General features: G+C 28.9%; 2 protein-coding genes and 1 long non-coding RNA gene across 3 annotated transcripts; 2 read left to right on the forward strand and 1 right to left on the reverse strand.

Annotated features, from left to right (window-relative positions):
• The first annotated feature begins 1,929 nt into the window (after positions 1–1,929).
• LOC108488666 (2-methylene-furan-3-one reductase-like) lies at positions 1,930–8,166 on the forward strand. The gene is made up of 4 exons (XM_017792956.2): positions 1,930–2,274; positions 4,005–4,328; positions 7,188–7,347; positions 7,612–8,166. The coding sequence occupies exons 1-4, from the start codon at positions 2,059–2,061 to the stop codon at positions 7,881–7,883; spliced, it is 972 nt and encodes a 323-aa protein (XP_017648445.1). The 5' UTR covers positions 1,930–2,058; the 3' UTR covers positions 7,884–8,166.
• A 166-nt stretch (positions 8,167–8,332) lies between these two features.
• Positions 8,333–11,910, reverse strand: LOC108488667 (RNA exonuclease 4). The gene is made up of 7 exons (XM_017792957.2): positions 11,823–11,910; positions 11,079–11,230; positions 9,934–10,064; positions 9,627–9,835; positions 8,911–9,120; positions 8,763–8,843; positions 8,333–8,680 (listed from the first exon to the last, which is right to left on the reverse strand). The coding sequence occupies exons 1-7, from the start codon at positions 11,843–11,845 to the stop codon at positions 8,443–8,445; spliced, it is 1,044 nt and encodes a 347-aa protein (XP_017648446.1). The 5' UTR covers positions 11,846–11,910; the 3' UTR covers positions 8,333–8,442.
• Positions 8,407–9,229, forward strand: LOC128280787 (uncharacterized). Its single transcript, XR_008270941.1, has 2 exons — positions 8,407–8,616; positions 8,943–9,229. It is a non-coding gene; the product is annotated as an uncharacterized LOC128280787 (long non-coding RNA).
• Positions 11,911–13,182: the final 1,272 nt, after the last annotated feature.

The following is a 13,182-nucleotide window of genomic DNA, read 5'->3' on the forward strand; positions in this document are numbered from 1 at the left end:
TAAGTACTGGAACTGACTTTTTCGGCATTGACAAAAATCGATTTATTACAAAAATGACATCATTTTTTTGAAAGTAACCGTTGAACTCAATAACACAACTTTTTGGTTTGGAAAGTCACTCCTGAATGCTAATAATGCTTCTATGGGATAAAAGCCTATTCAACTAATGTTTGAACAATGTCATTGCCATTCAAAACAAAAGTATTGTTTCAATCTTTTAATAGATCCTTTCCCAACCATGCATTTTCATTCCATCCATCTTTTTTTTTTTCTTTCTTGCATGATATATAACATATATTATATAACTTTATACCAATAATTATGCATGTTAAAATATCGTGCATATGATAAACGAACATTTGATTTCTGTCAACTAAATAATCTTGGAGATAATCGTACCTTTTTGCATAATATAATTAATATCAGTATATCTTAACCATTAAAATCTAATTCATAAAACATGAATAAAACAAAAAATTGACATACATTTTCTCATTATAAAGATTTCTCTAAATCAAAATTTGACAAGATCACTAACCTCAATGTTGTCTCATTGCTAATAACCATCCTCATGATATCATGTTTGTAGTGTCATGTGAATGTGCAGTAAACATACACAACTTCACCAATTTCTCATAATATTGCAAAATTAGAACTTAAAATTGTTGGTGGGTGGGGATAAAAAATGAATTTATGAGAAATTAACAAAGGTTTCGAGACATGTATCAATGGCACTTTCTTTAAAATTCTATTCGCCTTCACCTATAATTTGATGTGCAAAAGAGTTACTGGTAAATGAACCTTGAGGATACAATTAACCAATGGTTGTCGACATTTTGCAATAACAAAAACAATCCACTAAGCATTGAGCGGAGCATAGCAAGAGTGTCAATTTCTATAAAGAACTTTTATAGTAATTCTTTATAGAACAATCTAAAAATATTGGAAGATGGAGGAGAATAAAAAGAAACTTTTGTTTATGTATTTTAGTGTGTTATACAAATGAAATTTTACTCATTTATAGAAGATCTCATGTCTATTCATAGCAACATAACAATCCAAATGGATAACCGCATCTTTTAACAATAAACATAATTATTCAATAGATATTTACTGAAATAATTATGACTCGATGTTAATAATCAAACATCATAACTTTCAAAATACGAGACATAACTCATCACTCGAATAGAGACAACTCTTGATTAATAACTAAGTGATATAATTTTGATTACTTACAAATTTTCATTTGCAAATCTTGAAACACTATATATATTTTGAAAGTGTTCTAGTATATTTAATTTTCATATGATATAAATTAAATAATATATAAAACACAATTAACATATTATAAACTTGAAAACAGGTCGGATTGGACCGAACTCGAATTTTAAATATTGAATCTCGAGCCTATTTATATAGTAAACAAAATTAATTTTTATTAGAAAGTTTAATATTTTTGTCCTAAACCTCTCAATTTTCAATCAAGGTCTACTCCCAAACCATCTAAATCATTCTCTAATTATTTATTTATTTTTCTAAAAAGTATATAATAGGATATGTGTCTAATCGGGACAAAGAGAAAAATTGTATGAAACAGAATATTATTCATTTCAGTAGTTTTATGCTACATCAATAATTTCATTTTAAATTTCAAGATTTTAATTTAGATATAATTTTTTCAAGATAAAAATATTAATGTATCATAAAATTATTACAAAATTAACACAAAAATGTTGCGTCACTATTTCATAGGTGTCTAAGTTTTATTTTGTTGATGGCCTGCAAAGTTGGAAACATCTAATTTACCACATTTCATGCATCTTGCTATTATTATTAGTAGTAGTGGTGCTTAAAGACGACAATCTCCCAGCAGCCTTAATGATTGAGACTCTTTAACTGCTCCCCTTCAACATCTCCAATAAACTAATGTTGCACAAATCTAATCAAAGAACGAATTTTTCTTCTTTTTTTTTTTAAAAAAAATTGAATAACTTTCTATATATATTTGTGTTGGTAGAATTGTAAGAACAAAAAAGCATTGATTTTGTTATTATAATGGACAATACTGCTTCTTCAATCCCCTCAAAAATGAAAGCTTGGGTATATTCTGAACATGGGAAACCTGTTGATGTTCTGAAACTGGACTCAAATTATGATGTGCCCCAACTGAAAGAAGATCAAGTTCTGATCAAAGTTGTAGCTGCAGCCCTTAATCCAGTTGATTTCAAGAGGATGCTTGGCATGTTCGTCCACTCTGATTCTCCCCTACCTGTAAACCCACCTTTCCTTCTCTATTTTCTTTATGTTGAGAGTTAATCACTTCCTTCGATAAAAGTTTTTAAAATATCGATGGATGAGAGTTGAAAGTTTTCTCAACAGGTCGGGATTGTCTTTAGTCAGGGATTTTGTCACTAGATTTTGAGGAGAGCTCAAGGTCTTTTCAACAAGGTCCTTTCATTCTATTGAACTTGCTGCCTTGAACACTCTAGTTCTTTGTTAAGTCTAGAGACAAAATTTTGATCGAGACAATATTAATTGATTGATTGGTCCGTTAGCTCCCGATAAACAATACTTCAAATATTTTTTCCCAAAAAATTAACCTCTCGTCAATACTTTAATATCATACTATTCACATACCTTTTTCAACTATTGTGCTATATGTCCAGCCTCGAAAGTTTGTATGGTATTTGTGAGGTTTTGGATAAAAAATTATCCCTAAAAGCTTGAGAAAAAGGATAGATAAATTATGAGTCGAATTTAGTTTTCAATATTTAAGGTTATGTTCAGATTGACTGTTTTTTTTTTTAGATATATACACAAATGTAATTTGTATAGTATTTAATATTATAATATAATTATTAAAAAGTATGTTAAATGTTTAAATAAAATATATAATTACTTAATGTTATATATACATTTATAAAAAAACTATCAACCAACCTAAAGTTGCTTAGAATAGTAATTTATAAATATAATTAAACTTAGACAAAATTTGAATTTCATGCTCTGAATTAAATCAAGTTTGGACAAATACATGTATGATAGTAACATAAATAGATTTACCCTAAACCTGATTTGATTCATCGACACCTCTAAACTCGAGTGAGTATTAGATATGATTATATTTCCATCTCAGGTATGCTCATTTTTCATAAACTTTGCATATATTTAAATTTTATACGCTATATCTACATTGAAATACAAGTTGTAAATAAGGATCAAATGTATTTTAACACATACTAAATCTTTCCATATATTTGAAAGTATATTTAGGGTTGTAATCAAGTTCGAACTCAATGCAAAATTTGTTCAAATATTATTATAGAAGTTTGAGCTTGATTTAAAGTAAAATTAAATTATTTAAACTCGACTTGATTCAACTTGTTTACATGATTTACATACTCACGCTCAACTTTAAGCTACTATTGGAAATCATTCCATGTATGTATGTATATATGTTTATATATATATAAATGACAAAATTTAGCTTTTAATGCTTAATTTGTTTTATCAATTTAGTCTTTAATTTTTGAAAAGAGTTAAATTTAACTATTAATCTTTAGAAAAAGTTAAATTTATGTTTTCTAATAAAAATACTAACTAAAATATTAAAAGTTTTAAACATTACCGTCCGCATAATAATTCATTCTAATTTTTAATTTTTATTAATTTTTATAAAAAATTTAATATTAATTTATTTATTTTTATAAATTTTAAATTATTTATTAACGGTGATATATAACACAAATAATGTTGTGTTAGTATGAAGTGGGTGTATATCGCTCTATAAATTACATGCCAATTTCAGTGAGAAAATAATGTTTTAATTTATATTTCATCAAACAAAAGAATTTCACATCTTTTAAAAATTAATAAAATTTAATTAAAATAATAACTAAATTAATAGAAAATATAAATATTGAAGCGTAAATTTTTCATAAAAAATATTAAAGATAAACATTGAAATTATAATTGCTAATTTGTGTTACTTATACTGGCAGAGTGTGCCAGGATATGATGTTGCTGGTGTGGTACTAAAAGTGGGTAGCCAAGTAAGAACATTGAAAGAAGGGGATGAAGTGTATGGGAACATTAATGAGAAAGGCTTGGATCGTCCAAAAAGGAGTGGCACTTTGGCTGAATATACTGTTGCCGAAGAGAATCTATTGGCTCTCAAACCAAAAAATCTGGGTTTCATTGAAGCTGCTGCCATTCCCTTAGCCATTGGAACTGCCTATGAAGGACTTCAAAAAACTGCCTTGTCTCCTGGTAAATCCATCCTAGTTTTAGGCGGTGCTGGTGGGGTTGGCACCATGGTTATTCAGGTACGCTATATCTACGTCACAAGCTATTCTTTTTGGTAGTCTATATGTTTGATTAAATGCCTCTTTGGTGGCAAAAGCTACTATTTCTTATTCTTTTGGTAGTCTTCATGTTTGATGAACTGCTTATTTGGTATTTCTTATTCTTTTTGGTATACATATGGTATAGTTTGAAGAAGCCCCATTTGATATTGGTGAGGTTTTGAATAAAAATGTTATACATAAAAATTATGTTTAGGGTCAAAAATTTTAGATTGGATGTAATATTTGAGACTCAAGCTTAATTTATTTTTCGATTTTATAATATGTTTTTATATATTATGTAATTTATATTATATAAAAAATAATATTAAAATTATTTTAAAGTTTTTTATTTAAAATTAATAAAATATATAATTATTAAATATTAAATTAAAACAACATATATTTTAAAAATATGGATGTACCTAAACATGTTTGGATTAATCATTTACAAATTTGAAAAGTCGTGAACAAAATTTAAAACTCATATCTCGAGCAAACTGACTTTAGGCAATACATGGAATTGGTTTGAGGTTAGTTTGGTCATATTTTTGAAAAGTCTTGTGAAAAAATACTTTTGAGAAGTGCTTTTAAAAGTTTGGTTTAAAATTTGAGTATTTAATATTCTTTGCTAAAAAGTACGTTTGAGAAATAAAATATCTATTTTAGACATGATATTATAAAGTAACAAATATGTATTTAAATAATGTTCAAATTAATTAATATTATGATATTTTAGCAAGAATATAAAAATAATTTATTATAATTTATTGTTAATATTTTAATATATAATATTAATTTTAAATATTTTTAAGTAATTAATATTAATTATTTATTAAATTTAATTAGACATGGTATTCTAACTATTTTGGGAAAAGACAAAAGTAAGGTTAAAAATGTAAATATCAATCAAAAGCACATTTGGTTGAAAAAAAGTTAAAAATTTTAATTTTTTCATATGTCAAAAAGCACTTATTTTAAGTTGAAAATTTTTCTCAAATGATGTCTGTTTGATAATAATTTTTAAGGGAAAAGTGATTTTTACTGTAAAAGCTCATCTGATAAGCTAAGCAGAATAGGCCTTGAACCCAGCCCTACTCCTGAATACATACTTGGGGCCTTAATCCGGATATTGATCAAACATAAGTATTGAACATCAATATTTAAAAATAAAGGTAAATAATAGTAACAGTCACTTAATTTTTGGGTAGTTAATAAAACAGTCACTTAAGTTTCATTTCAGTTACTCAACTTTTGAAAAATAGCAAAACAATCACTAACATTATAAAAAAGTGACAAAATAGTCACTGATTAACAGTTTTCGTTAAAGTTTTAACGGGACTGCTGATGTGGCAAGTTAATTGCTGACGTGGCCAGTTAACTTGTCAGCTTAGAATGTCCACAGTGGAGGCCCACCCAATTTAAGAAAAAATTAAAAAAAAAATCCTTAATAACAGAGAAGAAGAATAAAAAGAACTGTAAAAAAAAAAAAAAAAGTTTTTTTTGCTTAATTTGGCTTTGCTCTTCTTCTTCTTGGCTCTCTTCCTTTGTAAACTTTAAATGAAGTGATTAGTACATAAGAAAATACTAAATAATCAAAAGATGCAATTCTTGATAATTCTGATTGAAGACATAACATTTCATTTATGGAACATATTCTTTTACTTATAAAAGAATGTTTTCAAAATGTTCCAACAAAAATTATAGGTTTCTGCTTTTCTAAATTCTCTGCTATACTACATCTGTTCCTGCCAATCTGCCATTAGCAATTTTCTTGAAATGAAAATACAGAGAAATCTGGTAACTCTTAAAATAACTTTGGCATTTTTAGTGCACCCAATTTAGTTTATCAGCAGTAGAGATTTATTCAGTAAATGGTTGCAGAACCAATTTAAAACACAGCATACAGCAGAACTTCTTCGGTGAACACATTTCTGGCAAACTATGTTCTATGGCTCTTTTCAATCTTCATTAACTTTTTTGACTTGGTGCGAAATGGGAATGAGCCAGGATTCGAGGGCACAATGTCATCATGGGAACCTCTGGGTTCAGATTTTGTATTTGTTTTCAGCTGGGGTTAGTGAATAATGAGTTAAGAGTTAGAGAGTCAATGCCATTTTCATCAAGCCATGGCCTACTTATGAATGCTCTTAAATTAACTAACAAGGACAGCTGACAGAAAAAAAATTCGGAGAAAGATCCTCCAATCTGCTCTAGCAAAGTATTACTATCTATTTAATTTAAACAAACAGGAGTTAATTATATTTGCCTATTTAAACAGGAAATCAAACTGAATAATGAGAAATGAAGAGACAAGACAAAATGTGAGACTTAATTATTTTAGAACAGAAAAAGAAATGGTTCTTGATTCTTCTTTGCAAAACTGATTCGCAAAACTCCCTTAGAGCGTTTACAGACTTCTTCTCTGTTATTAATGGTTTTTTTAGGATTTTTTTTTTAATTTCTTCTTAAATTGGATGGGTTTCCACTGCATACAATGTGGCAAGTTAACTAGCCACATCAACAGTTAACTTGCCACATCAGCGGTCCCGTTAAGAATCTAATGGAAACTGTTAATCAGGGACTGTATTGACACTTTTTTACAATTTTAGTGATTATTTTGTTATTTTTCAAAAGTTGAGTGACTGAAATGAAAATTAGGTTACTGTTTTGTTAGCCAACCTAAAGTTGAGTGACTGTTGGTCTAATTTACCCTAAAAATATAATTACAGAGAGGTTTGATTTAGTTAACAACTCTTGTTTCACTTACTTTTGGAGTTCGAATGGAGCCTGAATTTCCTTGTATCTCACTCTCTTTTTCCTTTTAACTCCATGGATCAGCTAGCTAAGCATGTCTTTGGAGCATCTAAAGTTGCAGCTACCTCAAGCTCAGCCAAACTGGAATTGCTAAAGAGCTTGGGTGCTGATTTAGCCATTGATTACACCAAAGACAACTTTGAAGATTTGCCAGAGAAATTTGATGTAATATATGATGCAATTGGTATGATTCTAAATCATTGTTGCCTCTCATCTATCTTGAAATACTTTTCGATAAAAAAATAAACATAAAAATAAAAATAAAAACTATCTTGAAATAGTAACACTATATAGCACATGAAGAGGGAAAAAAAACAAAAAACAAAAAGAACCCTTCAAATTTGAGCACAGGGGCATTTGGCTCAATGGTTAGTGAGTTCTAGTTGAATATGGTCCAAGGATGAAAACCATAATTTGACCTGTTGTATTTATGCAAAAAATAAAACAGGGCAATCTGAAAGGGCAGTGAAGGCTATCAAAGAAGGTGGAAAGGTTGTAACAATAGAACCAGTTGGTGAGCTGGCTGAACCAGCATTCAGGTTCATCCTCACATCTAGTGGGGCTATGTTAGAGACATTGAACGCTTTCCTTGAGAATGGGAAAGTAAAGCCCGTCATTGATCCAAGAGGCACATTTGCTTTCTCTCAAACTCCACAAGCCTTTTCTTATCTTGAAACTGGAAGAGTTACTGGTAAACTTGTCATACATCCAATTCCATGAGTTGGATTAATGTTAATGTTACTCGGACTCGAGTACTTCTGTACGCTGTGTATGCACTTTATTCTAAGCTTTTTCAAGTATGTAGAAGGTCTTCGGAGGGTCACACCCCTCACCCATGTCTAGATATGCCTTGGATATAGGTGATAAGCATGGATATTTCGAGAAAAATAAAGAGTCCGAGCAATATAGGTTAATGTACTTTAGTCCTTCTGTAATAAATTAGTCTCTCTGGAAATGGATTAATAATGAAATATATGAAAAGTAAAGATTCTGAAATCTCAAATATTTGGAGTCCTTTGTTGGTGACTGTGGTTGTAAAATACATATATATATATATATCCAATGCACATAAGTCTACTTATTCCTGTTAAGAATCCAGCCAACCAAACATCCATTTCTAACAATATTTTGTTTCCTTGAACTAATTAGCAACTAGAAAGCTAATGAAATAACAATTACTTTCTTCTTATTGCTACTCCCGGCTATAACCATAAGGTGACAAAGTCTCTTTTTAATGTATATGTAGTTTCCCTGGATATGCAGGTGCATGTTTCAAAGTTTACATGGAATCTAAGCACCAACAGTAGTAATCAGACCTCGAGATAGTCAGCATTGCTTCCGGGGACATTCTCTCGAGCTCGCTTTGCCTCGATGGTGCAAAGTTGTTCCGATTTCGAGGGTCAGAAGCCTGTGGATAGTCTTCTCTCTGGTGAACTTGGTTCCTCATCCTCAGGTAAAGCCTCATTGTTGCAACACAGTCTTCATAAGGGTCTTGAACGCCAGCTTGTATATCATATCTGATATATATACATATATACACAAGGGTCAACAATCAGTGATATGATCATAGGGATTGAGGGACAATATATATACACTTACCCCAAATATGTTTGAGTCAAGTACTTGAGTGAGTTGCTAAGTTTGTTTGTTTTCATTAAAGGTGGATATGCTGCAGTATCCCTATAGGCAAATAAAATCACATCATATAATTTTGGTATATTGTAATGAATGTGATGGTAAACTTTACCTTATCATAAATGATGGATATTCTAAATGCAGGGATTGAAGAAGAGGATGAAGATGATGACCCACAAGAATCCTAGCTTTTCCAGCTTTAGGTGATCGAATTTTCCACATTGCTTCTCCATTGCAAAGAAACTCTTCTATCCTTCTTTGCACCTGTTTCAATGGCATTCCATCTCTCAAATGTTCGCCTCCAATGCCACTGTTTTCATACCTGAAAAAAAACATGTAGTTCAATTATGTGAATTATTGTTTTATATTTCCTTCCATTAGACATTAGAGCTGAATAAAATCGAGAAAATAAAAAATCAGTTAAATTATAATGTTCAATTTGATTTCTATTAAATTTCATTCAATTTCGTATTATTGAGTTAAAAAAATACTTCAAATTTTACTATTTTTAAAAAGATAAGTCCCGTACCCTTTATCTGTTTTACGATTTTAGTTTATTACCGTTTGGGTCAAAGTGATATTAATATATTCAGCTAAAACTCTGGAGATAAAAATTAAGCTCTCATACCTACAACATAATTCTCTAGCCACTAGGTTAAGAGTTTGTTGGCTGACCGAATTTTTTTTATTTAATCTTTAATTGTTTATAATAAAATAAATATTTTAATTTTAAATTAATAAAAAAAACTAAAATATATTATATAAAAAAATCACCCGTAAATAGTAATTGACATAATTTTATAAGATTACTAATTGTGTGGTTGGTACCTGTAGTTTGGAACTGGAATAGGTGGTTTCACATAAACATGAAAGATGATATTCTCGTATTCGTCAACCATGCAAACCCTAGCACAAACATCCATTGACCCATTGTTCCCACCACCATCCACCATTTGGCAAGCCAGTGCAACCACATGGTACGAAAACCCATTGTCCACACCAGTAGTAGACTTATTCGCCGGTCGAGACATTGTTCCCTGTAATAAGACGTCCACCAAAACTGCATTTTAATTAAGCTCAATTTTAGCATTGTAGTTTGAAATAATTTTTTTTCAAAGCTAAATTAGATGAATACATAATTTACTCCGGAGAAGCGGCATCGGTGTTGGTGAAGCCTAAGAGCGTGAGGGCTTTCGAGAACAGATAAGCAGAATTCGCATCCTAGGATTTTGAATAATTTCTTGCATTCTTGTTTCGGCAAAGGACCTACAATTTATCAACTTATAAGTTTTAATCATATCGGCTCGAATTTACATATTCTTGCGTTGAAATTAAGGTTCATACCAATGCCAAGTTCATTTTCTGATTCTTATTATTTTTGTCTTAAACCTCTCAAAATTTAGGTGAGACTATATGCGGGTAGTTTGAATTTCTAATAGGTTTAATTTGAAATATAAATATCAATTTTATCTAAACCCATTCATATTTGTTAATGATTAACCTAAATTAATTTAAATCTTATCAATTTTTTTAAAAAATTATATTTATTATTTATTATTTTTATATACTTTCATTTTATTAAATTTTAAGGTTAAATTTTACTATTAGTCCTTGTATTTCAATTTATTATTTTTAGTTCTTGTACTTTTGAATTTTAAAACTTCAGTTCTCACTAAACGATAATTGTTAAGTTCATTAAGTTGAGTTTTGTAATTTCAAATATCGATGCGGCAAACATATTATCATATATATATAATACTATATCAGCTTATTATTTCCACACACTACTCACTAAAAATTCGGTTAATGAATTAATGATCCTATCATGTCTCAAGACTAAAATTCTAAATTTTGAAAAAGTATAGAGACATAGAATAATTTAATTGGAGAATATTGATTAACGCTACTACTGTATGCATAGTACTTGACTAGTAATTGAATCTAACTAAACAAATTTAACTGTTATTGTTTGGGTCAAGACTAAAATTTTAAAAGTAAAGAGACTAAAATTGATCAATTTAAAGTAAAAGGACAAAATTCACAACTTTCACAAAAAGTACAAAGACTAATAGTAGAGTTTAACCGATTGTTAAAATCGAGAACAGATTGAACTAGGTCAAGCTTGAGTGTTAAATAATGGAGCTTAAGTATAGCTCATATTTTAATTCAAGTCTAATATTTTTATCCAAACTTTTTCGAATATTGAGGTGAACAGATTTCACGGATCAAGGACCCCAAAAAAATTAAAACAAAATAGACTAACCAGTGTTGAAGATATACCTATAAGATGTTCCCTTAGAGAATCAAAGGACCTGCAGTGTTTATTACAAAGTGCACAGGTAGGTTCATGAAGTGAATGATATGAAGTTCTCATGTGATCAACCAAATGCTCCATTTTGTTGAACTCTCTGAAACATGCTGCGCATTTCTTCCTTCACTTCCAGACACTCCATATGTTAATATTTTTTATTAAAATAAGGGCTAAACTACAAATCAAAGGATAGGGACTTGTTTGAGTAAAGTAAAAGTATATGGGTTTGTTTAACTAAAGTAAACTACCTCAAAGACAATAATTTTAGCCTAATTTGTTGTCTTTCTTTTTTTTTAAAAAGAAAATTAAACACCCATGTTAGAATATGTATCGGATCTAAATGTTAGACACAGATATATTTAATATAGGATAAAACAATATTTAGTCTCTGAATTTGACAATTTAAAAAAAAAATTGCCCTTGAATTTTGTTTTGGTCACATTAGTTCTAGAACTTGACAAAATTTCTCAATTTTGCTCAATGTGATAATGCAATTCTCTCAGAGTGCCGCGTAATCACATTAACTAAAATTAAGAAAAGTTGTCAAATTCAAAGACTAATGTGGACAAAAAACATTCAAGGATCAAATTGATAAAATTTATCAAATTCAAGAATTAAATGTTAGTTTATCCCATTAGAAAAATAAAGAGTCTGAAATAACATAAATGTGCATAGGATGGTGTGTGTGTGAAGGAGTAAGATGGAAAGAATACCGACTGCTTTCTGCAAACTCCATCTTTGTTAATTGATGATAGTTGAAAAATGTAAGGAGGAGTTGAGGAAGAAGATGGGTATGGCAGGCCACTTATGTCAGTTGGATTTTGGAGCTTTATAGTGTGGGATACGAATATATATTATATTTTATTAATTAATAATGATAACCAAATAACTTAAAATGAAAATAGTTCAATAATTAATCCCAATGTTAATATACAATTTAATTAAATATAATTTTAAAATACTTAATTTTATTTGAAGTTAATATAATAATGATTTAATACAATTTTAAAGTAATTAAAATTTTAGTATTTTATATTTATAAATTGAGGAAAATGAATAAAATCTATAAATATATATATAGATAAATAATGGTCCTTTTATTTAGAATTTACTTGAGAGAGATAATTGTATTTTATACCAAATAAGTGTATTTTTTCCTATAATATAAACATTAAAAGTGTAATTTTAATACCATATAAGTATTAAATATAAGAAATATTTATTAAAAATATGTATTTTACAAATTACAAAATTGGGTTTTCCTTTACTAAATGGTACAAATTCTAATACAAATTCAATGTGTTAAATGTTTACAATAAAATTTTTTATTATATAAAATTTGAATATTATTGAAGAATTTTAGTTGAATGATGTATTTCGGATTAGATAGATTGTTGATTTTCAATTCAATTAATTAAATTAATTACAATATTACCCTTATTTGAGTATGCGTTAAACTTTGAACAATTTAAAAAGAATAAAGAAGCAGTGGCGAATCTAGAGGGGAATTAGCATGGGCCCCGGCCCCCTTAAAATGTAAAATTATTATTTAAGTCCTTAAATTTTTTAAAAATTTTAAATTAGTAAAGGTAAAATTGTACTTTAGCCCCCTAAAATTATAAAAATTTGATTTAATCCTTAAAAGTTATAAAGATATAGACTATAAAAAATTAAAATTTTATTCGAACCCCATAAAATATTGTTCTGGCTTCGCCCTTGTAAAGAAGAGGTTTTTCTTAGGGCATTTTGCAAAAAGAAAAAAAGGTTGGTGCAACGTAATGAAAAGCAAGGTATTTGGGTCAAAATATTGATATTTTCATTGTTTTGTCATAGTTTACTTTCAACCGTAAGTGTTTCACTCACAATGGGAGGATAAAAAAGGGTTCCTCAATTCTGTTGTTTGATTCCTTACGGCTTAAATGGAATTTTATTCCCCTGATTTTACTTTTTTACAAACTAACCCCTTGATTTTCACGGGTTCATACTGATTCAATTTTTTCCTACTCATGTCGTTTTATTTTTTGAACAATTTCATTATAGGTATAGGTCTTACTCTTTTTTATACCATACCTA

Source organism: Gossypium arboreum, chromosome 9, assembly GCF_025698485.1.
Source record: "Gossypium arboreum isolate Shixiya-1 chromosome 9, ASM2569848v2, whole genome shotgun sequence".
NCBI classification, from domain to species: domain Eukaryota; kingdom Viridiplantae; phylum Streptophyta; class Magnoliopsida; order Malvales; family Malvaceae; genus Gossypium; species Gossypium arboreum.

What these genes read in the sequence shown, in the direction of transcription:
- LOC108488666 (XM_017792956.2), top strand. Translation starts at nt 2,059, where the DNA reads ATGGACAATACTGCTTCTTCAATCCCCTCAAAAATGAAAGCTTGGGTA. An exon ending in ACTCTGATTCTCCCCTACCT is followed by an intron (nt 2,275 to 4,004) that starts GTAAACCCACCT and finishes TTATACTGGCAG; the next exon opens with AGTGTGCCAGGATATGATGT. An exon ending in TGTAATATATGATGCAATTG is followed by an intron (nt 7,348 to 7,611) that starts GTATGATTCTAA and finishes AAAATAAAACAG; the next exon opens with GGCAATCTGAAAGGGCAGTG.
- LOC108488667 (XM_017792957.2), bottom strand. Translation starts at nt 11,845, where the DNA reads ATGGAGTTTGCAGAAAGCAGTCG. An exon ending in GCTTCTCCGGAGTAAATTAT is followed by an intron (nt 9,836 to 9,933) that starts GTATTCATCTAA and finishes GTCTTATTACAG; the next exon opens with GGAACAATGTCTCGACCGGC. An exon ending in TTGACTCAAACATATTTGGG is followed by an intron (nt 8,681 to 8,762) that starts GTAAGTGTATAT and finishes TATATATATCAG; the next exon opens with ATATGATATACAAGCTGGCG.